Raw genomic sequence first — 23,623 nt, forward strand, 5'->3', positions numbered from 1 at the left:
GAGACACCGTTTTTATATCATTTCAGGCTCTGAGACTAGGGAGCTCACTCCGGCTCGGGGAAGGGGCAAGGGACCCGCTCTCGGTCTCTGCCAGGACCTGCTCCCGGAGGGGGCGGGGCCAATATGGCGCCGAGCGCCGGGTGAGCGGCGCTTTGGCGGCGGTGAGAGGCTTTTCCTGCGCTGGGCGTTCGGCTGGCGGGGGCGGGTCTGAGTGGTACCCGGGTCTAGACTCTGAAGGGCCCGTGTGGGGACCCAGAGGGGGACGGTTGGTTGAGTGTCCGTGTGCGTGGGGGCTCTGTGTGTTTGCACTGGAGGGATGTTGGGGGATGAGGTGGGCTCTGTACGCTTTCTTTCGCGCTGTACCCATTGCCTGGAGAACCTTCGACCCGCTTCCCTGCTGGGGAATGCTACACGGATCTAGATGAAGTTAATCTTCTGTGACGCCTCCTTGCCGCTCCAGTGACCTGAGGTTTCCTGAGGCCGTGGCGTGTTTTGTGAGCCTTTACACTGGCAGAGGGTACCGCGGGCTATCGAAGGATTAGTAGGAGCTCATCAGGGTACTGGGACACGACCGCCTCCTCTTTACTCGGCTCGAGGTCTAGAGTATGTGTTGAATAAATGTGTCCTCTGCAGATAAGATTTATAAAAGTGGGGGAGGAGACCTGGGATGGGTTGAGAAGAACGAAATTGTTTTTCCCTCCCCTCTTCTCGCCCCTCCATCAGGCCCACACCTGCCCCTCACCACCTTGCAGTCGCTCCTAAACACTTTTGACATTAGACTTCCTAATGCCAGGTTCAAGTGAACATTATGGCCAAGCTTGGGCCTATGTCTTGTTCGATAATAATGGTACCGAGTCCTTAGTGAGTTCCTAATCTCTAAGCCTTACAACTCATATATTCAGCAGGTATTTGTTGAGTATCTGTCTGGGGACTCTGCATACATAAGTGAACATAACAAAGCTCTCTGTCCACACATAGAAGGGAAGGGGCGATGTAGTGAGAAGCATAAGAAGTAATACAGTATGTATCAGCAGACGTTAAATTCCATGGGAATTAAAAAAAAAAAAGGCAGAGCCGGGGTGGGGTGCAGTATTAAACAGAGTAATGGGAATAGGCAGCCTGGGGACATCTAGGGAAGGGCATTCCAGGCAGAGGGAACAGAGCAAGACCACAAAGCAAAAACATGCCTGGCATCTTGGAACAGCAAGGAGGACCATGGGGCTGGATCATAGTGGAAGAAGGAAAGGAAAGGTCAGAGACTTGATGGGGAGATAGCAAATCATAAAGGACCCCGAAGACCGAAATAAGGATTTTGTATTCACGCTGTGGCACACTGGGAGCCAGTAGAGGGTTTCGAGCAGAGAAATGACCCAATCTGATTTATATTTTGACAGAATCATTCTGGCTGCTAGGTTGGGAATAGATGTAGGGAGCAAGGACGCAAGCAGGAAGACCTTGTCAGGAGGCTCTTAAGGTTCCCCAGCAGGTGGGTAATGGTGAGCTGGCCACGCAGTGGGAGCAGAGGGATCAAGTCGGATCACCTGATGGGTCTGCGGTGAGGGCTCACATGATGAATAAGCATCTGGGTTAATGGCATTGCTATGAAGATGAGGAAAGCTGAGGCTGGAGCAGGTGGGGAGGGGGATGTCAGGAGTTGAGTTCAGAAGAAATTTTAAGTAGCCAGTTAAATATACAAGTCTGGAGTTGGGAATAAAGTTCTGGGTGGGGGATATAAATTTACCATCCTTAGCCTGTATGCAATACTGAAAGCTGAGAATGGTTGAGGTCATCAAGAGAATATGTATACCTCATAGCTATATGAGGACCAAACGCAGGGCATTCCAGCATCAGGCAGATGAGGAGAAGAGGAAGAACCAGCAAAGGCAATGTAAAGGGGCTAGTGAAGGAGGAGGAAAGCCAAGAGCAGGAGTCAAAATCCTGACTGGGGTAGGTTCAAGAGAAGGAGAGGAGTTGGGGAGGGGCGAGACGAGAACCTCTATAGTAACAGGTAAGACAGAGCATGTGGGTGCCAGAGATGCTCAGCGGGTGGACATAGTGATGGGAGCCTGGGGAAGTCTCTTCTGATGGCCAAAAATCAGGGAGGAGGAGATGACAGGTGGTATGGAACCTGAGTGCACTGAGCTCTGTGACCATCAGCGCAGCATCAAGAGCCCATCTGAAGTTTGTGGCCATGAATTTAAAGTGCAGATTGGTCAACATGGCTGTGTATTTTCTCATCACATTCAATGGTAGGGGCACATAGGCTCAGACAGGGCAAGTTGTATTTAACCAACATTTTATATTTGTCAAGCATGAATAATGATGCAAGAAGGGGCAAGAGACATGAAGGTAGGCATGTCAACCACCTGAGGTAAAAAGGACACTTTGCACATTTTACAGAGAAGAAACCCAAAGCCAGGAGCATTTAAGTAGCTTGCCTAGACAACACTGCTAGGTAGTGCTGGGGCTGGGATTGAAACTAAGAACTGAGATCGTTCTGCTATACCTGACTTGTACTGTGCCTGGCACAGAACCAGAGCTCAATAAATTGCGTCCAGTTGGGTCCAAGTCCTACCTCCTGTTCAGTGAGTGCTGCTCATGTGAGGATGGACAGAAGACATCCCCCAACTCCATCCCCCTCATGCTCCACTGCTCTCCCCTTGTGGTGGCCTCTCCTGACTGGACAGCCCCTCTTTAGGTCTCACTCTCAAGTTTCCTCTCAACCCCTGCCAGGGTCTCCATCTCTCTGCCCTGGGGCATCATCCTTCCGGGGAGGGGAGGAGGGGCTCCAGAATGGCTGAGGAGAAGAAGCTGAAGCTGAGCAACACTGTGCTGCCATCGGAGTCCATGAAGGTGGTGGCCGAGTCCATGGGCATCGCTCAGATTCAGGAGGAGACCTGCCAGCTGCTGACGGATGAGGTCAGCTACCGCATCAAAGAGATCGCACAGGTACCTTGGTCTTCCTGCACTGCACAGAGACTGCTGCCCAGGCCGCCTTCTTCTCCAGGGTCTGTGGCTGACGTCTGTCCTCCTACCCCCCACCCAGGATGCCTTGAAGTTCATGCACATGGGGAAGCGGCAGAAACTCACCACCAGTGACATTGACTACGCACTGAAGCTAAAGAACGTTGAGGTGATGGGGACGCACAGGATGAAGGGGCAGGGTGCCGAAACCTCCCAGTCATTGCATTAACCTCAGCCCAGCCAACTCAGGCTCCCTTCTCATCCAGGGTCTCTCTCCCTCCTGTTGTAGCCACTGTATGGCTTCCATGCTCAGGAATTCATTCCTTTCCGTTTCGCCTCTGGTGGTGGCCGGGAGCTTTACTTCTACGAGGAGAAGGAGGTTGACCTGAGCGACATCATCAACACCCCTCTGCCCCGGGTGCCCCTGGACGTCTGCCTCAAAGGTCGGGGGAGGGGAGAACAGGGGCCAGGGAGGCGGGAAAGGGCCATGTGTGGGTGTGAGGAAGGGCACTGGTGAAGGAGCCCTCCGTGTGAGACCCCTAGTGGGGAACACGAAGGAAAACACATCCCTTCGTGTGGACTGACTTCCTGATGTCCCCGCCCGGTGGTTCACCTGGACACCTTTCTTCCTCGCAGCTCACTGGTTGAGCATCGAAGGCTGCCAGCCCGCGATTCCAGAGAACCCACCCCCAGGTAACCTCCACGCCCAGCATCCACCCCTTTCCCTCCTCCCTCTACATCTCCTCCCGACTGCTTTCCTTTCCCGCCAGCTCCCAAGGAGCAGCAGAAGGCCGAGGCCACAGAACCCCTGAAGTCAGCCAAGCCAGGCCAGGAGGAAGATGGCCCCTTGAAAGGCAAAGGTCAGGGGGCCGCTCCAGCTGACAGCAAAGGTCAGTACTGCTGGGCCAGGCCTCTTGCCCCAAAGCCAGATGGTCATGTGTGTGAGGTGGGTGAGGGCACGGCAGAGGCTGTGAGCTCTGGCCAGTGAGCCCTAGAAACAGCCAAGAAGCCGGTTTCCCTGGGTGTGGGAGGTGAGGCTAGAGGTTTGCCTGGTATCCAGGCCTCCTCAGGAGCTTTCCTGCCTAAACCTGGCTTCCTGACTCACACAGGGAAAGAGAAAAAGGCGCCACCCCTGCTGGAGGGGGCACCTCTGCGACTGAAGCCCCGAAGCATCCACGAGTTGTCAGTGGAGCAGCAGCTGTACTACAAAGAGATCACCGAGGCCTGTGTGGGCTCCTGTGAGGCCAAGAGAGCGGTGAGGCCCCGCCCCGCGTCCTGCCTTCGCCCCTCCTTGGCCCCCCGGGCGGTGCCCCGCTTCACTCGCCCCCCTCCCCCCACAGGAGGCTCTGCAGAGCATCGCCACGGACCCAGGTCTCTACCAAATGCTGCCACGCTTCAGCACCTTCATCTCGGAGGGGGTGAGAGGCCACGGGAGGCTGGAATGGGGTTCCGGGGGGCCGGCGGGCAGGAGAGGAGGCTCACGGAGGGCCCCCCTGCTGCCCCATCCCTGCTCCCTCCCCACCCTAGGTGCGTGTGAATGTGGTGCAGAACAACCTGGCCCTGCTTATCTACCTGATGCGCATGGTCAAGGCGCTGATGGACAACCCTACCCTGTACCTCGAGAAATACGTGAGTGGACCGCCGGCCCGCCTCGCGTCCGGGCTCGGGGACCGGCTGTCACAGCGGGCTGATGCGGGGCTTCTCCCCAGGTGCACGAGTTGATCCCAGCTGTGATGACCTGCATCGTGAGCCGGCAGCTGTGCCTGCGGCCAGATGTGGACAACCACTGGGCGCTGCGGGACTTCGCCGCCCGCCTGGTGGCCCAGATCTGCAAGCACTTCAGCACGACCACGAACAACATCCAGTCCCGCATCACTAAGACCTTCACCAAGGTGAGCCCTTTCCGTCACTGGCTGGCTTGTCACCCGAACAGTGAGTGCCACGCCCACGCCAGTGTGGCTTCAGGAAGTGATGCTGAAAACCAGCGGCAGAGAGGTATGGGCTGGACTTGGGCCAGATCCGCAATGTCTTTTTTTTCCAATTGTAGGATTCCACTTTAAAGTTCAGAAACAAAACCTAATCTCTGCGGGACTTCCCTGGTGGCCCAGTGGTTAAGACTCTGTGCTTCCAATGCAGAGGGCGAGGGTTCAATCCCTGGTCAGGGAACTAAGATCCCACATGCTCCACAGTGCTGCCAAAGAATTAAACTAATCTTTGACAGTAGAGGTCAGAATAGCAGCTACTTTGGGGAGGAGGGAGTGGTCGGGAAGGAGCTGTTGTGTCTTAAATGACTTATAAGGAAGTGAGTATATGAGACTTGAGTCCTTACCAGTTAGCTTTTCACACCCCTTCATTTGGGTTTATTTTCCATCCCCTTACAGAGTTGGGTGGATGAGAAGACCCCATGGACAACGCGCTACGGCTCCATCGCAGGCCTGGCGGAGCTGGGACACGATGTTAGGCCCTGACAGGGGAGCCCTGGGGAGGGGAGGGATTGGGAGGTCAGAGTGGGCAACAGCCTCCCGACCTGGGAGACCCTGTGGTGACCCCCAGACCCCAGCTTTTCCCTTCCTTTTCTAACAGGTGATTAAGACACTGATTCTGCCGCGGCTGCAGCAGGAGGGGGAGCGGATCCGCGGGGTTCTAGATGGCCCGGTGCTGAGCAACATTGACCGCATCGGGGCTGACCATGTGCAGAGCCTCCTCCTGGTGACAGAGCCGCACCCTCCCCCTTCTTCCCACTGATGCCCCCTCTGCCCCCGCCACCCACCCACCCACACACACACACACACACACACACACACACACACGACAGTGTTTAGCAAGCACAGAGCGTTTTCCATTCACTTATCCCCTCTTCATCTCACACACACACACACACACACACACACGACAATGTTTAGCAAGCACAGAGCGTTTTCCATTCACTTATCCCCTCTTCATCTCATATGCAGAGCACAGCTGAGTCCAGTACTGTTAACAGCTGGTGCTGTGTAAGACACTGAGTGAGAAGTAAGGAGTCTGAACTCAGCCTGTGACTTTCAAGCCTGACCTGCCCCGATGCTTCTGCAAGGCACACACCTTGTGGACTGGCTGGCCCTTAGGTGTGACCATGTAATCACTCAGCGAGCTGTCCACTCAGCCAACTGCTGCCTGTGTTCTCTACGAGGAAAAACCTCCGCATTCCTTACACACTGATAAGCCAGCAAGTGCAGCCTGGCCTTCGGCAGGCACGCGCTGAAATAATTGATGACCACCTTTGTCACCCCTTCCTGGTCCGGATCTCATCTTTGCCTTCTCTCTACAGAAACACTGTGCCCCTGTCCTGGCAAAGCTGCGCCCGCCGCCCGACAATCAGGACGCCTATCGGGCAGAATTCGGGTCCCTTGGGCCCCTCCTCTGCTCTCACGTGGTCAAGGCCCGGGCTCAGGCTGCACTGCAGGCTCAGCAGGTCAACAGGACCACCCTGACCATCACTCAGGTCAGTGCAGGCTTGGAGGAAGGGGGAGCAAGTGGAGAAGGAGGGGAGGGTGAAAGGAAGGAAAGCTCGGGGGGTGGTTCCCATCCCAGTGAGGCTCTCAGACACTACACGCTGGGGTGTGCACCCTGACTTCTGTGAAACATGGGGCCCCCCAAGTCAGCCATCTTGGGGGAGCTGGTGAACACAGATAGTGATGTTTTCTTCCTGCTTCTTTCTACAGCCCCGGCCCACGCTGACCCTCTCACAGGCCCCCCAGCCTGGCCCTCGGACCCCCGGCTTGCTGAAGGTCCCTGGCTCCATTGCATTGCCTGTCCAGACGCTGGTGTCTGCGCGAGCTGCTGCCCCCCCACAGCCGTCCCCGCCGCCAACCAAGTTCATCGTCATGTCCTCGTCCTCCAGCGCCTCATCCACCCAGCAGGTACCCCGTGTGGGACCAGGGATGCTGGGGCCCGGGTTGGAGCACGGGAGGCGACCCCTGGCCTGGGGTGTGGGGTGGGTGCAGGCCAGCGGCACTGCCTTCCTTCTGGCCCAGGTCCTGTCCCTCAGCACCTCAGCCCCGGGCTCCGGTTCCACCACGACCTCTCCCGTCACCACCACCGTCCCCAGTGTGCAGCCCATCGTCAAGCTGGTCTCCACCGCCACCACCGCGCCCCCCAGCACTGCCCCCGCTGGTCCTGGCAGTGTCCAGAAGTACATCGTGGTGTCTCTGCCGCCCACGGGGGAGGGCAAAGGAGGCCCCGCCTCCCATCCTTCTCCCGTCCCTACCCCATCCTCAGCCCCCTCCCCACTTGGGGGCAGTGCCCTCTGTGGGGGGAAACCGGAAGCTGGGGAGAGCCCCCCTCCTGCCCCAGGGACTCCAAAGGCTAATGGCTCGCAGCCCCCAGGGACCGGCTCCCCTCCTCCCGCACCCTGATGCTGACCTTCTCCCTGGATTCTCTCTCCCACACACAGACACACACATGCTGGGTGGAAGGAGGTAGTAGCCAGCTTCCCTCCATGTGACTTTCTCTTTAGATATTGTACAGCCAGTTGCTCAGAATAAAAGTTTGATTTTTAAATTGTGATCCACTTCAGTCGCCCCTGGGTCAGGTCCCACAGGAGAGTCTAACTTGTCAAGCTCCCTGGTCTCGAGGACTCAGGACTCTTCCAGCCCCAGCCCCAGGCCAGGACACTAGGAGAGAAAACATCATCCTTCTCCGATGCCCTGACCACCACCTCTGCCTCCCGGGTCCTTGTTTGGGAGCCTCAGATCCGAATGACGTAGGCGTCGCTGTGGCTTAGGTGTCGCACCCATTTGTGGGGGTTGGCGTTGCCGCAGGGTCTGAATGCCAGCCTGAGGAAGCGGACCTGGAGGCCGGAGCACGTGTGCCGGGGCAGTTCAAAGGACAGGCTGGCGGGGCCCAGCCCCAGAGGAGCCGAGGCGGAGGGGCCTTGGCCAGGAGGCCCAGGGAGGCCCGGGACGTCCATCTGTGATGGGGAGAGGCAGGGAGGGGTGCTGAAGGCCCCGAGAGGAGGGAGGGCAAGAGAGCCAAGGGGCCAGGAAGCTGACCACCTTCGTGAGAAGGCATGGGTCAGGGCTGGAGGTGGAGGTGGGAGCAGGGCCTTCGAGAATCAGCAGCTGGTACCTGGAAAAGGCCTGAAAGCTGAGAGCCTCCTTGCACTCGAGGCAGGTCCCAGTGAAGGGCTCCCTCCCCCAGTTCTGCCTTCTGCTCTGGGCTGCTCAGCTCCTGAGACAGGCTGGAATCAGGAGAGGAAAGGCTTGGGCTCAACCCCTGCCCACAGCTCCCACCCCAGTGCTATCTGTTTTCCCGAGAAGCTAGTTCGACTGCCCATGGGCCCTGCAGTGCACATGCGCTTACCTGACCACCCCTCGAGGCAGGGGAAGATGCAGCCTGACGTTCAGAGCCTGGCTGCAAGGGAGAAGGGAGCAGTCAGTCCCAGGAAAGCCGCATCCCATCTTCATTAACGTCACCGCTGGACTTGCGCACAAGCGCCCCCCAACCCCTTCCCAAACTCCAGGCTCTCCCCTGGATTCTGAAGCTGCCGGCCGCACCTAGGGGTGGAAGGAGCAGCTATCTGGGCCTTGCCTCCTACCCTCCATAGCTGGACTGGGCTGGACTACCCCCACTCACCTCTTTGGGGGCAGGTCACAACGTAACTTCAGATAAACCTGGAGCCTGTGTGAGGGGGCAGAAACTGTTACGCAGGCCCTATCCCACTGGCAGGGCCCCCATGTGTGGCTGTGGCTTTTGCCCCAAGAAGGAAAGAGAAGAGCTGAGATCCACCCAGCTCCACGAGCCATTACATGCACGGAGCTGGGTCCGCTTGTCGGGGAGGGTGCACATTCTAACTGGGAGCCAATGTCACCACCACCACCACACTCCTCCAAAATCAACCTGGGAGTTATATACATGCATACAAATATACACGTACACACACACGGACATACATACAGTGGCTTGGGCTCCAGAGAAGTTCTAGAACGGGGAAATGGTCTCACCTGCCTGAGCCTCGGTCCCACTGCACAGAGGGAAAGAGCCGGAAGGGGAGCGGGGAAGGGAGGTCATCTGAGAGTTGGTACCTCATCACAGTCAGCTGAGACCAGAGAGGAACAGAGGTGAGCTTGGTCTCCTTACACCTGAACGGCCTCCCTCCCCCTCAGTAGATGGAATGTGCTAGGCCAGCCCGGTCCTGACCTCACCCTGAGGGGGCTGTAGACGGAGGATCCGATGAGATTCAAACTCATCCAGGTATACCGAACTGTGAAAGGAGACCTCATCCACCCGAATTCCCGGCCCATAGCCTGGAAAGAGAGAAAGACCCCCTCTGCTGACCTGTGTTTTGGGAGGGGGTGGGGATCCGTCTAATTTCCCCAGGTGAAACCTAGGACAGTGACCTCAGAAGAAAAAGACCCGCTTTCTCCTCACCTCTCAGTTCGGACTTCCCCACACAAAACTCCTCGGTCAAGCCGATGCGCATCTCTGTCAGACAAAAGAGTATCAGAAGAAGCCACCGTACCACCATGCCCGCCACCAAGGAGCCAATCCCACACCTCAACCTGGTCCAGCTCGTGTGCTGCTCACCTGAGCCGCTGGGCAGAAAGCTCTTGAGCCGGATCTCTCCCTGCACATCCACCTTAAGCAGCGAGCCCTGAGAGCAGCGGGACGTCAATGCCCAGCGATTCCCAGGTGCCACCATCCTCAGCCGCAGGGCTGGGGGCCCAAACTTACGTTAGAGGCTATCAGTACAGATAATCTCTCGACAACGTCCAAAAACACTTCATTCTTTTGGCTCTAAGGAAAGAAAGGGGGTCTGGTGGTTGGAGGTTGGTCGGTCTGTCTTCTAATGTGGACAGGCAGAAAGGAGAGAACAGTGGAGGCTGGGGCCCCAGGATGGGGGCACAGGGCTAAGGAAAGGGATCCTCCATATCTAGAGAAGGGGGAAAGATATGCCAGGATCTTGCACTCTGGGGACTCAAAAACCAGAGGGTGTGAACCCAACGGCCCCTCCCTCACCTGGTCAGAGCGGCTGGACAGGACTGGCCGGCTGGCTGCACTGCTGGGGGCCACTTTGCTCTGTTGTGTCTCGGCCCCAAACTGAAAGCACCCAAATCAATCAGTCCTCATGGCTGATGCTTCCCACTAACCCTCCTCAATCCTGGCCTCCTCTGTCCCCGGACTGACCAAGCCAACGCTGCTGAGATCAAAGAGGCTGAAGGGTTTGCTGACCACAGCCTCTGTCTGGATGAAGTTCCTCAGCACCTCCGTGGATGTGGTCTGTACGTAGCCATAGTCCTAGGGGACAGCGGAAAGACACTTTTTGGGTAGTCGGTGGGGGAAGGGGTGAAAACGAATACTGTATCTTCAGGGAAGCGGGGACAGGGAGGAACCTCACCAGCACTTCATCCAGGAGTTCGTAGACCAGAGCCACGTTGCGAGAGATGGTCGCCTCCCCTAGGGAGCCACAGTAATCACCCAGAAGAGTGGCCAGCCTGCGAAAACCCAGACAGAGGGTGCATAACTCCTCCTCTCTGACTCCCTGACCCCTGCACCCGGGTGCCCAGCCCTGCCCTCCTCACCGGGAGAGCAGCTCCAGGAGGCTGAAGGGAGAAATGTTTTCTGAAGTAGTGGCCACCAAATAGAGACCGCTGTGTCTGATGTGAATAAAGTGACGATCATCGTGGTGCTGAGGCATAGGCACGGAGAAAAACGTTAGGAAGAAAGCTGCAGTGATTCCTGGCCATGAGACTGAGGCTGGTATCCTGATTTCCCTACTTACTAGCAGCGTGACTTTAGGCCACATACGAAACCTCCCCAAGGCCCAGCTTCCTAATGTGTAAATGAAGTTAGTAATAGTACCTACTCCAAAGTGGCTGAGGATTGAAACGTGTGAAGAGCTGCGCCTGGTGCAGTTAGCGATCAGTAAACCGCCATTAATATTATTTAGAAGAATGTACCCCCTTCCACCCCGCGTATGAGCTCTTAGAGAACGTTCCTGGAGGAGGCGCCTCCCAACCCCAGACCACCAACCGCATACCCACCACCCCACCCCCACTCCCGCCAGTGGTTACCATGACAACCGGAGACTCGTCTCCAGGCAGTCCCGTCAGCTTCCGGTAGAAGAGCTCGGCCACATCCCGGCCGCCGCTGTCTCCGCGGACTGACCGAGTAGAAGGAAAGCTAAGGAGCTGGCGACACTCGCTGGCACTGGGGCCCTAGTCCCACGCAGCCCTTCTCCCCCCGCCCCGCTGGCCAAGGATACAGTCCTTGTAGATGAGCGGGTCCCCCTTGGAGGACAGAATGAAGAACTGGGAAATCATGGCCGTTCTGGAGAATAGACTAGGAGACAGCAAACGTTGGGCCTGCCCCGCCCTGCGGCCCCGGAACAAAAGGACGCGAGTAGCCTGGCCCTTTAAGAGCGATTCTCCTCCGACCGCGGGAAACCCGGCGCGCGCCCCGCCTCGCCCAGGCCTTCCCTCCAAACACCCGCGCCTCTTCCCCGTCACTCAGCCCAGGTTCGCCCGTTGATTGGCCCAGGCTGGGGCCCGCGGCCAGCGGGAGGGACGAAGGGCATCCTCTCCGATTGGCCCGCAAGCGGCGGCGCTGGTCACGTGGGGGGCGACGTTTCGCGCCAATTTCGGTTGGTCGGCCGCAGTCCGCCGCGCGGGCGTTTTTTTGCTGGCCGGGGAGTGAGAGCTCAGAGCCCGCCAATTGCTGCCTTTCGGTCCTCGGCAGCAATGGCACTTAAGGACTACGTGCTCGAGAAAGGTGAGAGTCTGCGAGTGTAGGAGGGGCGTTCTGCGCGGGAAACTTCCTGGGCGACACCTGTTGGTGTGGGCTGGAGTCCCGGGGGGCCGGGCTCTCGGCGCGCGAGGCCGGAGGCAGGGTAGGGAGGTGGCGGAGTAGAGGCGCATGGTGCCTGAGGTGCGCACGGGCCGCCGAGGCCGGGAGAGAGCTGGTGATCGTGTCGAGGAAAAGAGAGAGTCATGGGGAGGGGATGCGGACACCCGAGCTGGAAGCTCCAGAGGGAAGGGTCGCGTCTAGGAAAGAGCAGGCCCTCAGGGGCCTATCTAACCAGCACCCCCCGGTCCCGCTTTTCTCCGCGCGCTTAGGCACTCCCAGCGCCCACGACGCGCCGAAGCCCGGGGTAGGGTGGGGCGGGCGGTCCCGGGCCGCTGCGCGCGGGGATTGGGTCGCATTAGGTCCACCTCCTAGCGGAAGTGGAGGCGGGCGGAAGTTGCGCGACGCTGCTGGAGGGAGTGTCGTGTGTAAACAGTGTCCTTCCGCGCGGTGGCCTCGGAGAGAGCGACCGAGGGTGGGGGCGTGCCTGGAATTGGAGGGGTTTCTGCGGAGGCCGAGGGATGAAGTGGTCGGGTGGGGCAGGGTGGCCCTCGACGAGCCGGCCAATCGCCGGACGGGCTCCCTCCTCGGGCGGAGGAATCCCGGGCTGTGAGGCGGCGGCATCTGGGCCCATGTGCTTCTTTGTTTACTAAGAGCGGAAGCAGTGGCGGGAGAGGGGGTGGGGCGGAGGACGGGCCTGGTGGCGGAGATCCCCGGGAGAGCAACAATTTAAGGGACCGAAAGAAAGGGGGAATAAAGCACGTAAAAGGAAAGCTGAGAACCGTGAGACTTGAGTGTGTTGCCGTGTGTGGAAGGCCCTTAGAAAAGGGTACTGAGATTTCTAATTAAGGCAGAGAGTGGAATTCCCCTGGGGGGAGCGTATTGGGTAATACTCTAAACTGCTAGGGGCCACTTATTCTTCCTTAAGTCAACACAGACTTGGGAAAAGGAGTTTTGCTCTGTTGGGGAGAATTACGTAGGTCTATTTGAATGTTCATTTAATTTGTTTAAAGATTTCACTTTAAACAAAAGTAAGTTTTTTAGATCTCTATCAAGGGTTTGCAGTAAGGTATATGAAAAAAAGTCCGTCCTGACTTTATTTTTCTTTACAGAAAAAGTGAAGAAGTTCCTACAAGAGTTTTACCAGGATGACGAATCTGGCAAGAAGCAGTTCAAGTATGGGAACCAGTTGGTGAGTCTAAGGTTAGGTAGAGGGAAGGGGTGGTGACGAGCTATAAGGCCTGGCTTGTTTTAGCAGGTATGTCTTTCTGGAAGTGGTGAGTTTAGCACCATACCTGATACTTGTGTATCACTGTGCTGCGTCTGTGCTCAGTGTAATTCTTGGCGACCCTATGACTAGCCTACCAGGCTTTTCTGTCCATGGAATTTTCCAGGCAAGAATACTGGAGCAGGTTGCCATATCCTTCCCCAGGGAATCTTCCCGACCCAGGGATTAAAGCCATATCTCTTGTGTCTCCTGCGCTGGTGGGCGAATTCTTGGCCACTGTGCCACCTGGGAGAAAGCAAAGTGAGACTCGACAGGACTCAGTTTCAGCTCCCTCAATCCCTGAAAACACCTTAATTATCGCAAACGTAGTGATACACACCTTTCTCCCTTGTGGAGCCTGGATCCTGTGTGCTGAGCTCGTAATGACCAATTTTTGCTTGTGAACACTGGTAAGATAAACTTGGCTCCGCTGCTTTCTCTTCCCCACCCCAGGTTCAACTGGCTCATCGGGAGCAAGTGGCCATGTACGTAGACCTAGATGACATTGCTGAGGATGACCCTGAGCTGGTGGACTCAATTTGTGAGAACACCAAGCGCTATGCCAGGCTCTTTGCTGATGCTGTTCAAGAGCTGCTGCCTCAATACAAGGAGAGGGAGGTGAGAAAAATGCAGGGCACACAACTTGGGTTTGTGTTGAGAAACTTCCTGGGTACTGATGCTGTCCGAGCTGACCCAAAGGAGTCAGTGGTTTCTGCCTGGCACTCTTACGTTCTTTCCTTTCACCATTCTGCCGCTCACTTTTCCTGTTTTCCTTTCTTTTCCTTTAGGTAGTAAATAAAGACGTCCTGGATGTTTACATTGAGCACCGGCTAATGATGGAGCAGCGGAGCCGCGACCCGGGGGCAGCCCGAAGCCCTCAAAACCAGTACCCTCCTGAGCTCATGCGCAGATTGTGAGTGACCACGGTAGGGACGGGCATGGGGTTCAGGTCCCCAGACCCTTGCTAATGACCACTTTCTCCATTAGTGAGCTGTATTTTCAAGGCCCCAGCAGTAACAAGCCTCGTGTGATCCGGGAAGTACGGGCGGACTCTGTGGGGAAGCTAGTAACAGTGCGTGGAATTGTCACTCGTGTCTCTGAGGTCAAACCAAGAATGGTGGTGGCCACTTACACTTGCGACCAGTGCGGGGCGGAAACCTACCAGCCGGTATGTGTGGAGCAGAGAACGGGAACACACTAAATTCTGTGAGAATGAGTTTTGCCTCCTGGTGTTTATCTGGTGCCTTTTCTGTTTCCTGTGTGGTCACTGTTCGGTTTCTCTCTACGGTGGAGTGGTCTTTCCACCCAGTCTGTTTTCTTTGTGTCTGTTGATGTGTACCTTGCATGGCTTAAGACAGTCCCAAAGGTTTCATCGTCTCTGCCGGAGGAGGGGCGTGGCTCCTGTGACTGAGGGCTCCTTCCTCGTGACTTTCTCTGGTGCTTCCCTTTCCACTCTAGATCCAATCTCCTACCTTCATGCCTCTGATCATGTGCCCGAGCCAGGAGTGCCAGACCAACCGCTCAGGAGGCCGACTGTACCTCCAGACTCGTGGCTCCAAATTCATCAAATTCCAGGAGATGAAGATGCAGGAACACGTGAGTTTAGAGTATGAGTTCCAGGGCCCAGGGAAGTTTGAGGTTGGGAGTTCACTCAACTCCAGTAGAAACTCGTGAAGTAGAGGGAAGAAAGTAGAACAGAGAGAGGAGCTGAGGCAGAGAAGTTGCAGAGAGTAGGAGGCAGGCTTCTCTGGAACTTTCTGACTGAGCTGGGATGTGGTAAAGGAGAGCTCAGCTTCCCTCTGTTGGTTTGTGTGGGGCCAAATAGGCCAGGGAGTGGCAGATGGGTGTGCGCAGGAGGGGAGGTTAGTCCTCCGGCCTCAAGCGCCCTTCTTCCCCAGAGCGACCAAGTGCCCGTGGGAAATATCCCTCGCAGTATCACGGTGCTGGTAGAAGGGGAGAACACAAGGATCGCCCACCCCGGGGACCACGTCAGCGTTACCGGCATCTTCCTGCCAATCCTGCGCACTGGGTTCCGACAGATGTTCCAGGTGAGGAAGGGAGTTTAAGAGGAGGAAGTGGTGGTCTCCTTCCTCCTTACCCCTCCCTTTTACCAGCCCCACAGAAGAAAGTTTCAATAGCAAAACACCAGGCAGAATGGAACAAAAGGGTTTGTCAGGAACTCCAGAGGGCATCGTGTGGTGGGCAAGCAGAGAACTTCATTCATGCCCTGGCGTTTTCCTGCCCAAGGGTTTACTCTCGGAAACTTATCTGGAAGCTCATCGGATTGTGAAGATGAGTAAGAGTGAGGAGGATGAGTCTGGGGCCGGAGAGCTGAGCAGGGAGGAGCTGAGGCAAATCGCAGGTGAGGGGTCTGCAGGAAGATAAATGTGAGTTTATCCCAAGCGCTTCTTTCCCCTGGAAAAACTCTTGAGTCTTGGCTTTCCCGTAGAGGAGGATTTCTATGAGAAGCTGGCGGCCTCCATCGCCCCAGAGATATATGGGCACGAAGACGTGAAGAAGGCACTGCTGCTCCTACTGGTGGGAGGCGTGGACCAGTCTCCTCGAGGCATGAAAATCAGGGGTGAGTGGAGACATCAGGGAAGGGTGCCAGACCAGGGTCGCATCGGTCACAGAATAAAAGCCGGCATCTTGATTTCATGGGCGCAAGGTGGGATTAGAAACAGGGCAGGCAGACCTCAATATCCTTTTCTCTGTGTGCAGACAACCTGCATCGAGGGAACAGTCACTCAGGGGCTTCCTTCCCTTCCTCCAGGCAACATCAATATCTGCCTGATGGGGGACCCTGGTGTGGCAAAGTCACAGCTCCTGTCTTACATTGACCGCCTCGCCCCCCGCAGTGAGTATCAGACCCTAGGAGAGGCAAACTTAGGAGGAGGACCACCAGGCTTCCGTCGTGGGAGGGCCAGGGGATGGAGATGGGTGTTGGTGTCATCACCGCCAGACCTGCCACTGCCACTGCCTCGGGACGGCCCGGCTGGGTCGGTAGAGCAGTTCAGCCCAGGCCTCGCCTCACGGCCCCGTTCCCTCTGCCCTGCCGTTGCTCCCTTACTCTCCTCCATTTTCCTAAACAGGCCTGTGCGTGTCTGCCTTCCTGACCCTTCTGTGCAGGCCAGTACACGACAGGCCGAGGCTCCTCCGGGGTGGGCCTCACGGCGGCTGTGCTGAGAGACTCGGTGAGTGGCGAGCTGACCTTGGAGGGCGGGGCCCTGGTGCTGGCCGACCAGGGAGTGTGCTGCATTGACGAGTTCGACAAGATGGCGGAGGCCGACCGCACAGCCATCCACGAGGTCATGGAGCAGCAGACCATCTCCATTGCCAAGGCGGGCATTCTCACGACGCTCAACGCCCGCTGCTCCATCCTGGCTGCCGCCAACCCTGCCTACGGACGCTACAACCCTCGCCGCAGCCTGGAACAAAATATACAGCTTCCTGCGGCATTGCTTTCCCGATTTGACCTTCTCTGGCTGATCCAGGACCGGCCCGACCGAGACAATGACCTGAGGTGACTGCAGTTCTGCGCTTGGGAGACACCCCCTGTAGCCATCTCTGTGCAGGGAGGAGAAACTGGAAAACCTGTTATTGTCTTAGGGAAACAGCAGGAACCTTCCCCTTAAACAGCAGGGGTTGCTCCACAGTTCTCAGAGGGGGTCAGGGTTGAAGCGCTGACAATCCTTGGCTGACCAGGCTGTGGGGTGGAGCGCTGAGGGGGCACCAAGACACAGCGCTCCTGTTGCCTCCCCTCCTCCCAGGTTGGCCCAGCACATCACCTACGTGCATCAGCACAGCCGGCAGCCCCCTGCCCAGTTTGAGCCTTTGGACATGAAACTGATGAGGTAGGAGAGCCGGACAGGGCTGGTCCACTCCCTGGCGTCTTGGCCTCTGTCTCTCTCTTTTGAAAAGCTTTCCCCCCTTCCCCTCCTCCTGGTGTCCTGGGTCTGAGAACAGGGAGTCTTGGTTCCCCCGGGCTGGCCGTAGAAGACCACGGCAGAGAACCTGCCTTCACACACCTCTACCTGCAGTCTCAGGGTTACTAACCCAGGTGCAGGTTTTGGCAAAGCTGGCTTTTGCTGCCTGGGTGCCTGACAGCACTGCTCTGAGGAGTCCGTCCAGGGACTCCCAGGGGCTCCTAATGTAGTTTTTCCCTTTTAGCTGTTCTCGTGAATTAACAAAATCATCTCTTAAGGCAGGTGGATTTGTCTCAATCACGCAAAGGCCATTTTCGTTTAAAAAAAGAGTTGGGGATAACTTGAAATGTTGATGGACTTTCTAAATGCAGCATATTTAAGCCTAATCATCCACCAATTGCTGTTTCCTACTTTAAAGCGCCCTCCCCTCCAGTTTCTTTACTCCCAGTTTTCCAACTCTTAGTGCAGAGCACACACGCTCTCCACCTCTTCTGCTTTCCCACAGGCGGTACATAGCTATGTGCCGGGAGAAGCAGCCTGCGGTGCCAGAGTCTCTGGCCGACTACATCACAGCGGCGTATGTGGAGATGAGGCGAGAGGCTTGGGCCAGTAAGGACGCCACCTACACTTCGGCCCGGACTCTGCTGGCTATCCTGCGACTGTCCACCGCCCTGGTGAGTGCCATTCTGTGTGCTGGAGGCTGGTCCGTTTGGGCTCTGCTGGGCGGCCTGCCCGCCTGTCCGCGCGCTGCCGCCTCCCTCCTGCTCCGGCCCTGCCGGGGCTAAAGTGCTGACAGTGCAGATAGTGGTCCTGTGTGCTACCGCACTGTGGGTACTTGCTGCTCCAGCAGGGCATACCCAGCGTCCCAGGAGAGAGGCTTCTCCCTGTTTCTCAGATCTTGCTGAGGGGCGGGTGGGTTAACCTCGCTCCGGTGTTGGGAACCTTCATTTCTGTCCTCACGCCTTGGACCATCGTCCTGGGGGCTCCAAAGTGCTGTTCGTGCAGGTAGTGTGATCACCCGACCTACTGCTGAGCCAGCACTTCCCGAGCCCCAGGGACACTACCGCCTGCCAGTCGCCTTCTCGGCCGAGTGCCCCAGGCTCCATCTCTGGTGGTGGGGAGCTCAGTGGAATTCAGAAGGGCCTGGTCTCCCTCACAGGACAGCTGCACACCGGGACTGGCCAGTGTTGAGAGGCGGAGACTTGGGCAATTGCTGGACGCTGCCCCGGGCATTGCACTTGTCTCGGTCTGACAGTGCCGGCCCCACACTGCGGATGCCTGGTGGGTGGGGAGGGGGCCACTACTCCTTTGTGAGTAGGAACACTCAGGTGCCCAGCCTTAAGGCTGGAGCAGGGTGGGGGGGGCCTCCCTGACTTTGTTCCACCCCCTCCTTCTGTGCCCATCTCTCCCTACCTTCCCCTTAGGCACGTCTGCGAATGGTGGACACCGTGGAGAAGGAAGATGTGAATGAAGCCATACGGCTGATGGAGATGTCCAAGGACTCGCTGCTGGGTGACAAGGGGCAGACAGCTAGGTGAGTGGCTTAGCAGAGGGTGGCAGGAGGCACCTTGACCATCTTGAGCAGGAAACTCATCCTGCGGCTTCTGCACCCCTGGGTCTGTGGTGCTGACCTCAAAGTTCTAACCCTGACCACACACCATGCTCGTCTGTCCAGGACCCAGAGACCAGCAGATGTGATATTTGCCACCATCCGTGAGTTGGTCTCTGAGGGCCAAAGCGTCCGGTTTTCCGAGGCGGAGCAGCGCTGCATCTCTCGTGGCTTCACACCTGCTCAGTTCCAGGAGGCCCTGGACGAGTATGAGGAGCTCAACGTCTGGCAGGTCAACACTGCCCGGACACGGATCACTTTTGTGTGAGTCCAGTCACTTGCACACTGACTCTGCTCTGCATATTGTCCTACCCTGCTTCCTTTGATGGTTTGACAGTGCTCTTGAGGGGAAAGGAAGGTCCCCTTTTTTGCCCAAGCTGCACTTGTTTTACTTATTTTTTTTTCCTAATAAAGTGTGTGTCCATTTGCTGCTTCCGTTAAAACAGGATTTTGAGTTTTCTGGATTCTTGTCTTTTCCCTTTATGCTTAGCTTATTCCAGCCATTCAGTAAATCTGAGGGGACTTCCTGCTCTGCCTGCCTAGACACCCATACCCGACCCCACTGGTCTCCTCTCCCACCCGCCTCCAGTTAGTCTCAAAAATATGGACACCAGTACTACTGCCTCCTGAGCTTCGGGCAGGTATTTCATCTTTGTGAGCGCTGGATGCTGCAGTAACAAACCCCTCCCCCTCAGCCATCCACGGTGCCCACAGGAGAGAACAGAGCCACTAGAAGGGGTGCTGGGGGCTGCTCCCCTTTTATTAGTGACAGGTTTCTCTCAAGGGAGTGTAGCACCCCTCCCCTTGACAGCTGTCTGACCCCTGTACGTCAGCCCTTCAAGTACCCTTTCGTCAGAAAAAGAGCCCCCGCATCCGCCTGCCGATGCCTTGTCGGTCATAGAGGACGTTGAACTTGTTCACGAACTGGTTCATGGTGTTGCACGTCTTGGTGATAGTGCCAAGGTAGGCCATGAGCCCCACATCATTGCATTGCTGTGAGGGGACAGAAAAAAAACAAGTTTCCCAGGAGCTCTGGGTCCCCCACCATGTGACCAGGGAACAGGAGCCGGTCATATCCTGCATGCAGAAGACAGCGGGAGCCCCACCTCCCCATCCTGAGCCTTGCACTCACATCGTAGAAGTCTGTCTTGAACTTGTCTGTGCTGAGTACCGGGAGGCAGTGACACAGAGCGTAGGCCTCCCGCAGGATCTCATGGTTAAAGGGGACCTCGCCTGAAGGCACAAGAAGCTGCATCAATGCGGATGCTGTCACTTCCCCAGGAGGGAGAGCAAACGTGCTTCAGGGACCAGGGAGATAACTGTCCTACCTGCCTCAGAGGCCTTGACGTACTCCAAGATGAGCTTGACGCGGCTGTGCAGCATCTTGATGGCGCTGTGCTGTGCGATGAGGTGTTCAGCCACTGGGGGGGTGGTCAGGCTGAAGTTGAGAAGGTGTGTGGCCACACCTTCCCCCCACTTCTAAGGAAGCCCCTGCAGCCACCCTTACCAGTGGAGTTCTCTCCACTGCCTGTTGCTGTCATTCGGGCCACGTGGTCCACCCCAATGCGTTCTGCTTCCTCTGTGGCCAGAGTGTAGGTCAGCTCAGCAAACAGCATGGTGGCCTATGGGGCACACAGAGTCAAAAGCAGCAGACCCCAGGGGCAGGCTGCGTGGGTTGAAGGGTAGGGCATTACCTACCTCTCCATTGATTATATCTATGACTGACTCAAAAACGCTGACCGGAAGCTGTGAAGAAGAGAGAGCACAGCTCTTAACTAAACATCAGACACCTGAACCTACACTAAGCACCAAAACCGGACTGGGCCCTTTTCACATTACATTTCCTCAGCTAATCTTCCCAAGCACCTACTGAAGTGGAACTCATTCCCATTTTCACATGCAGGGAAAATGCAGTTTAAAGGTTAAATGACAAGTCTCACAGATGGTAAACTGCAAAAAGATTCAACAGAGATGTCATACAATAAAAGCAGGGGCAGAGCGACAGGCAGGCAGGACAAAGTGGGCACGGGGTCACTGTACTCACATCTGTGTGCTTGGTCATAGGGTTCAACTTAAGAAACAGAGGGCTCTCAATTATCTCGCACACCTGGAAGAAGGGAGGATGCACATGTGTGTCAGGGTCCATCTTCCTTCCCCTCATTCTCTCGTCTCCACCCCAATATGTACCTGTGTGAACGTGTATACCTGCTTATGGACGTGGATGTCGGAGGGGTCAGGTGGCCCACCTGTGGTGTACCAACCCAGAAACTCCAGCTCCTTGAATACCTGTTTAACTGGAGAGAAAGGGGCCAGGACACACAGTATATCTTTAAATCATCCTTTAATTTGAAACTCCTGGTGTGTTTTTACCAGCTTCTCCCCTTCCCATCCTGGCTCCACGTAGAACAACTAATCTATTCTGTCTTTTCTCACTCCTTGCTTTCTTTGCGAGGAATAACCCATATGTGTTCTTTTTCTAAGGTCTCTTCAGCTACTCTCTCTTCATTATTCCTCTACTCTGGTCCTATTTCTCTGTTTATTTTTTCCCCAACCCTCTCCATCTTCCCCATTCTTTTCTCCCCCACTCCCACTCTTCTCCCCCACGTCTATTCCCCTCTCACACTGCTCCTCCTTGGTGTAATAATATTCCTTGTCAATGATAATCTTCTCTTCCACGGTGTGGGACAGCAGTTCAAAGGAGTTCATCACCTCAATATTTCGGCCCTCCTGCTTCCCGATCAGAGCCCCAATAACTGGAGGAGAAAAGGACACAGAAGAGGTGAGGGTGAGGACTCCTCCAGGACTTCCCTGGTGGCTCAGATGGTACAGAATCCGCCTGCAATGCAGGAGACCTGGGTTCAATCCCTGGGTAAGGAAGATTCCCCTGGAGAAGGGAATGGCAACCCACTCCAGCATTCTTGCCTGGAGAATTCCAAGGACAGAGGAGCCTGGTGGGCTACAGTCCATGGAGTCACAAAGACTGAGCGACTAACACTAAAGGAATCCTCAAACTTCTCTAATAATAGCCTGAGGGTCTGAGGTCACGTGAACCAAGTACTAGAGAAATGATGATTTGCGGAGGAGGAACTGGCTTCAGCAAAGGAAGGAGAAAGGACCACTATTTGAGGGGAGGAGGCTGGAGAATGACGCCGAACACTCACCCTGCATAGGCCGCCCCTCCTGCGAGCGCATGCGAATCCAATGGTCTGAGATGTTGAGAATGACGAGGGGATGAAGAGCGACTGAGACGCTGCCAGTCACTCCGGAGGCCATCACGCTGGGGACGACTAAGGAGGGGAAAGAGGGGGTGAGAGTCCAGGCCCCACGTTCCTCCCGGGAGCCGGGAACGGGAGACGGCAAAGTCGGGCCATCCATCCCTCCCGCAAGTTAACCCAGGGAGCTCGCTGCCGGCTCGCCATCCCGACTGCTCCCGGGACTCTAGGAAGGCCTCGACAGGCCCGCCAGGAAGTCTCCAGAAGCCGCCCCCGCACGGCCCGTTACCTGCAGCATCCACCTCCATCCCGCTGCTCCCTCCAGTCCCGTTCGCCGCTGCCGCCGTCGCCGCCATTTCCCCCGCGCCCGCCAGCGTCGGCCCCGCCCCCTCCCTCCCGGCTTCCGTAGGCAGCGGCGCATGCGCGTTGTCGCCGAGGCGCACGCCTGCCCGGACCCTGGGCCACTCCGGGCCGTTCCTACTTGGCCTTGCGGGGAAGACTCGGGCCTTGCGGGGAAGGCCCGGGGCAGGGAGATCCGGCAGGTGTTTGTAGCCCCTTTTCGCCTGCAACTGACCGTGAACAAATTACCTAACCCCACCCTGATCGTCCTCGTCAGTAAAACTGGGATAAGGCCGCCTAGTTCCTAAGACTGTTGCAGAATGAATGAAACGTCATTTTGCCGCGCTCGGAATAAAACCGAAATCCCTAATCACGGCCTGCAGAGCCCTGCAAGATTCGGGCCCTGCCTGACCAGCTGGCCATGGGCTCTACTTTGCTGCTCCTTGGTTCCCCTGCTTCAGCCACGCTGGCCCTCACGTCTGCTCCTTTCACACGCCTCACTCACGCCCACCTGAGGGCCCTCTGTCACCTTCATCACTGTAACACCGATGACCAAATCCGTGCCTGACACAGGGGCACCTAAGTGACGTTTGAGTGAATGCTTTGCAGTGGAGCCTGGTCTTGAGTGACTCTGTCTACACGGCTTATCTTTCCTCTTTCTGTTAACACCCCCAGGGTTTTCTAACCCCTCCCAACTTCCCTCTACCTTCCATCTCCATCAATCTTACCAAACTTAACTTTGGCAAACCTGGCCAACTCCAGCCCTCTCCCCACCCCTGCACCCAAGCAAGTTGGGTACACTGCCTTTACCCCATCTCCCATCTCATTGCCCCTACAACCTAGCTGGCTCTTTCACTGTGTGTCTGCACCGTACCCAAAGTGTTACCTCACACAGGGCAGGTGTGAATTTGCTTCAGTCGTGTCCTACTCTTTGTGACCCCATGGATTATAGCCAACCAGGCTTCTCTGTCCATGGGATTTCCCAGGCAAGAATACTGGAGTGGGTTGTCATTTCCTTCTCCAAGTCATCTTCCCGACCCAGGGATTGAACCTGGGTCTTCTGCATTGCAGGCAGATTCTTTACCATCTGAAGCACAAGTGAAGCCCAGAGAACAGGTAGAGACCTCGATCTTGACCATATGAAGCGTACTGGTGCCCAGAACCAGCAGATCCCCGGAAATGTTTTTTGATGATAAGGGTGACTTCTGTTAAAGTCAGTCCCTCTTAAAGCGCTCCTAACCACTGTTTTTAGTTTTATAGTTATCTGAACAATGTTTTGAAAGCATTTGAAACAACAAAAAGACAGGAATTCTGTAAAGATTGAAATAGCAATGCAAACTAGCAAATTTAACAGCAGAATAACCTTTCTTTCCCCCCTCAGCCTTCAGTCCAGCTAAGAAGCCTTATACTCCAGAGCAACTGCCTACTATTTAAAAGAGGTATATATTTCTGACCTAATTTTTCCTAAGAGCCAATCAATCGTGTC

The 23,623-nt window shown here is 56.2% G+C and overlaps 4 protein-coding genes across 8 annotated transcripts; 2 read left to right on the plus strand and 2 right to left on the minus strand.

Moving 5' to 3' along the window:
• The first annotated feature begins 44 nt into the window (after positions 1 to 44).
• TAF6 (TATA-box binding protein associated factor 6) lies at positions 45 to 7,503 on the plus strand. Of its 3 annotated transcripts, none has more exons than XM_069571148.1 (15): positions 45 to 161; positions 2,734 to 2,949; positions 3,047 to 3,133; positions 3,254 to 3,407; positions 3,601 to 3,657; positions 3,735 to 3,854; positions 4,074 to 4,219; positions 4,305 to 4,382; positions 4,492 to 4,593; positions 4,674 to 4,856; positions 5,346 to 5,420; positions 5,548 to 5,673; positions 6,272 to 6,445; positions 6,666 to 6,863; positions 6,978 to 7,503. In XM_069571148.1, the coding sequence occupies exons 2-15, from the start codon at positions 2,794 to 2,796 to the stop codon at positions 7,356 to 7,358; spliced, it is 2,037 nt and encodes a 678-aa protein (XP_069427249.1). In that variant the 5' UTR covers positions 45 to 161; positions 2,734 to 2,793; the 3' UTR covers positions 7,359 to 7,503. The 3 variants fall into 3 exon arrangements, with proteins under 3 accessions (XP_069427249.1, XP_069427246.1, XP_069427248.1); XM_069571145.1 differs by having other exon boundaries at positions 105 to 140; XM_069571147.1 differs by having other exon boundaries at positions 115 to 603.
• Positions 7,479 to 12,063, minus strand: AP4M1 (adaptor related protein complex 4 subunit mu 1). The gene is made up of 15 exons (XM_069571149.1): positions 11,207 to 12,063; positions 11,016 to 11,104; positions 10,524 to 10,630; positions 10,340 to 10,436; positions 10,129 to 10,239; positions 9,961 to 10,041; positions 9,676 to 9,738; positions 9,529 to 9,595; positions 9,373 to 9,426; positions 9,142 to 9,248; positions 8,946 to 9,040; positions 8,578 to 8,622; positions 8,305 to 8,355; positions 8,071 to 8,182; positions 7,479 to 7,912 (listed from the first exon to the last, which is right to left on the minus strand). Exons 1-15 carry the CDS (start codon positions 11,262 to 11,264, stop codon positions 7,691 to 7,693), a joined length of 1,359 nt encoding a protein of 452 aa, XP_069427250.1. The 5' UTR covers positions 11,265 to 12,063; the 3' UTR covers positions 7,479 to 7,690.
• On the plus strand, positions 11,100 to 19,029 carry MCM7 (minichromosome maintenance complex component 7). 3 transcript variants are annotated; one of them, XM_069571142.1, is made up of 15 exons: positions 11,100 to 11,712; positions 12,897 to 12,976; positions 13,505 to 13,669; positions 13,840 to 13,964; positions 14,039 to 14,219; positions 14,510 to 14,647; positions 14,950 to 15,099; positions 15,299 to 15,413; positions 15,501 to 15,632; positions 15,825 to 15,908; positions 16,181 to 16,574; positions 16,822 to 16,905; positions 17,483 to 17,651; positions 18,402 to 18,511; positions 18,653 to 19,029. In XM_069571142.1, exons 1-15 carry the CDS (start codon positions 11,682 to 11,684, stop codon positions 18,852 to 18,854), a joined length of 2,160 nt encoding a protein of 719 aa, XP_069427243.1. In that variant the 5' UTR covers positions 11,100 to 11,681; the 3' UTR covers positions 18,855 to 19,029. The 3 variants fall into 3 exon arrangements, with proteins under 3 accessions (XP_069427243.1, XP_069427245.1, XP_069427244.1); XM_069571144.1 differs by lacking the exon at positions 11,100 to 11,712 and adding an exon at positions 12,159 to 12,259; XM_069571143.1 differs by lacking the exon at positions 11,100 to 11,712 and adding an exon at positions 12,198 to 12,613.
• A 296-nt stretch (positions 19,030 to 19,325) lies between these two features.
• On the minus strand, positions 19,326 to 22,223 carry COPS6 (COP9 signalosome subunit 6). The gene is made up of 10 exons (XM_069571150.1): positions 22,088 to 22,223; positions 21,748 to 21,873; positions 21,208 to 21,339; positions 20,792 to 20,880; positions 20,631 to 20,693; positions 20,285 to 20,332; positions 20,094 to 20,208; positions 19,915 to 20,007; positions 19,719 to 19,819; positions 19,326 to 19,579 (listed from the first exon to the last, which is right to left on the minus strand). The coding sequence occupies exons 1-10, from the start codon at positions 22,152 to 22,154 to the stop codon at positions 19,439 to 19,441; spliced, it is 975 nt and encodes a 324-aa protein (XP_069427251.1). The 5' UTR covers positions 22,155 to 22,223; the 3' UTR covers positions 19,326 to 19,438.
• Between the last annotated feature and the right edge of the window lie 1,400 nt (positions 22,224 to 23,623).

The sequence above is a fragment of the Ovis canadensis genome, chromosome 24 (assembly GCF_042477335.2).
Source record: "Ovis canadensis isolate MfBH-ARS-UI-01 breed Bighorn chromosome 24, ARS-UI_OviCan_v2, whole genome shotgun sequence".
NCBI classification, from domain to species: Eukaryota; Metazoa; Chordata; class Mammalia; order Artiodactyla; family Bovidae; genus Ovis; species Ovis canadensis.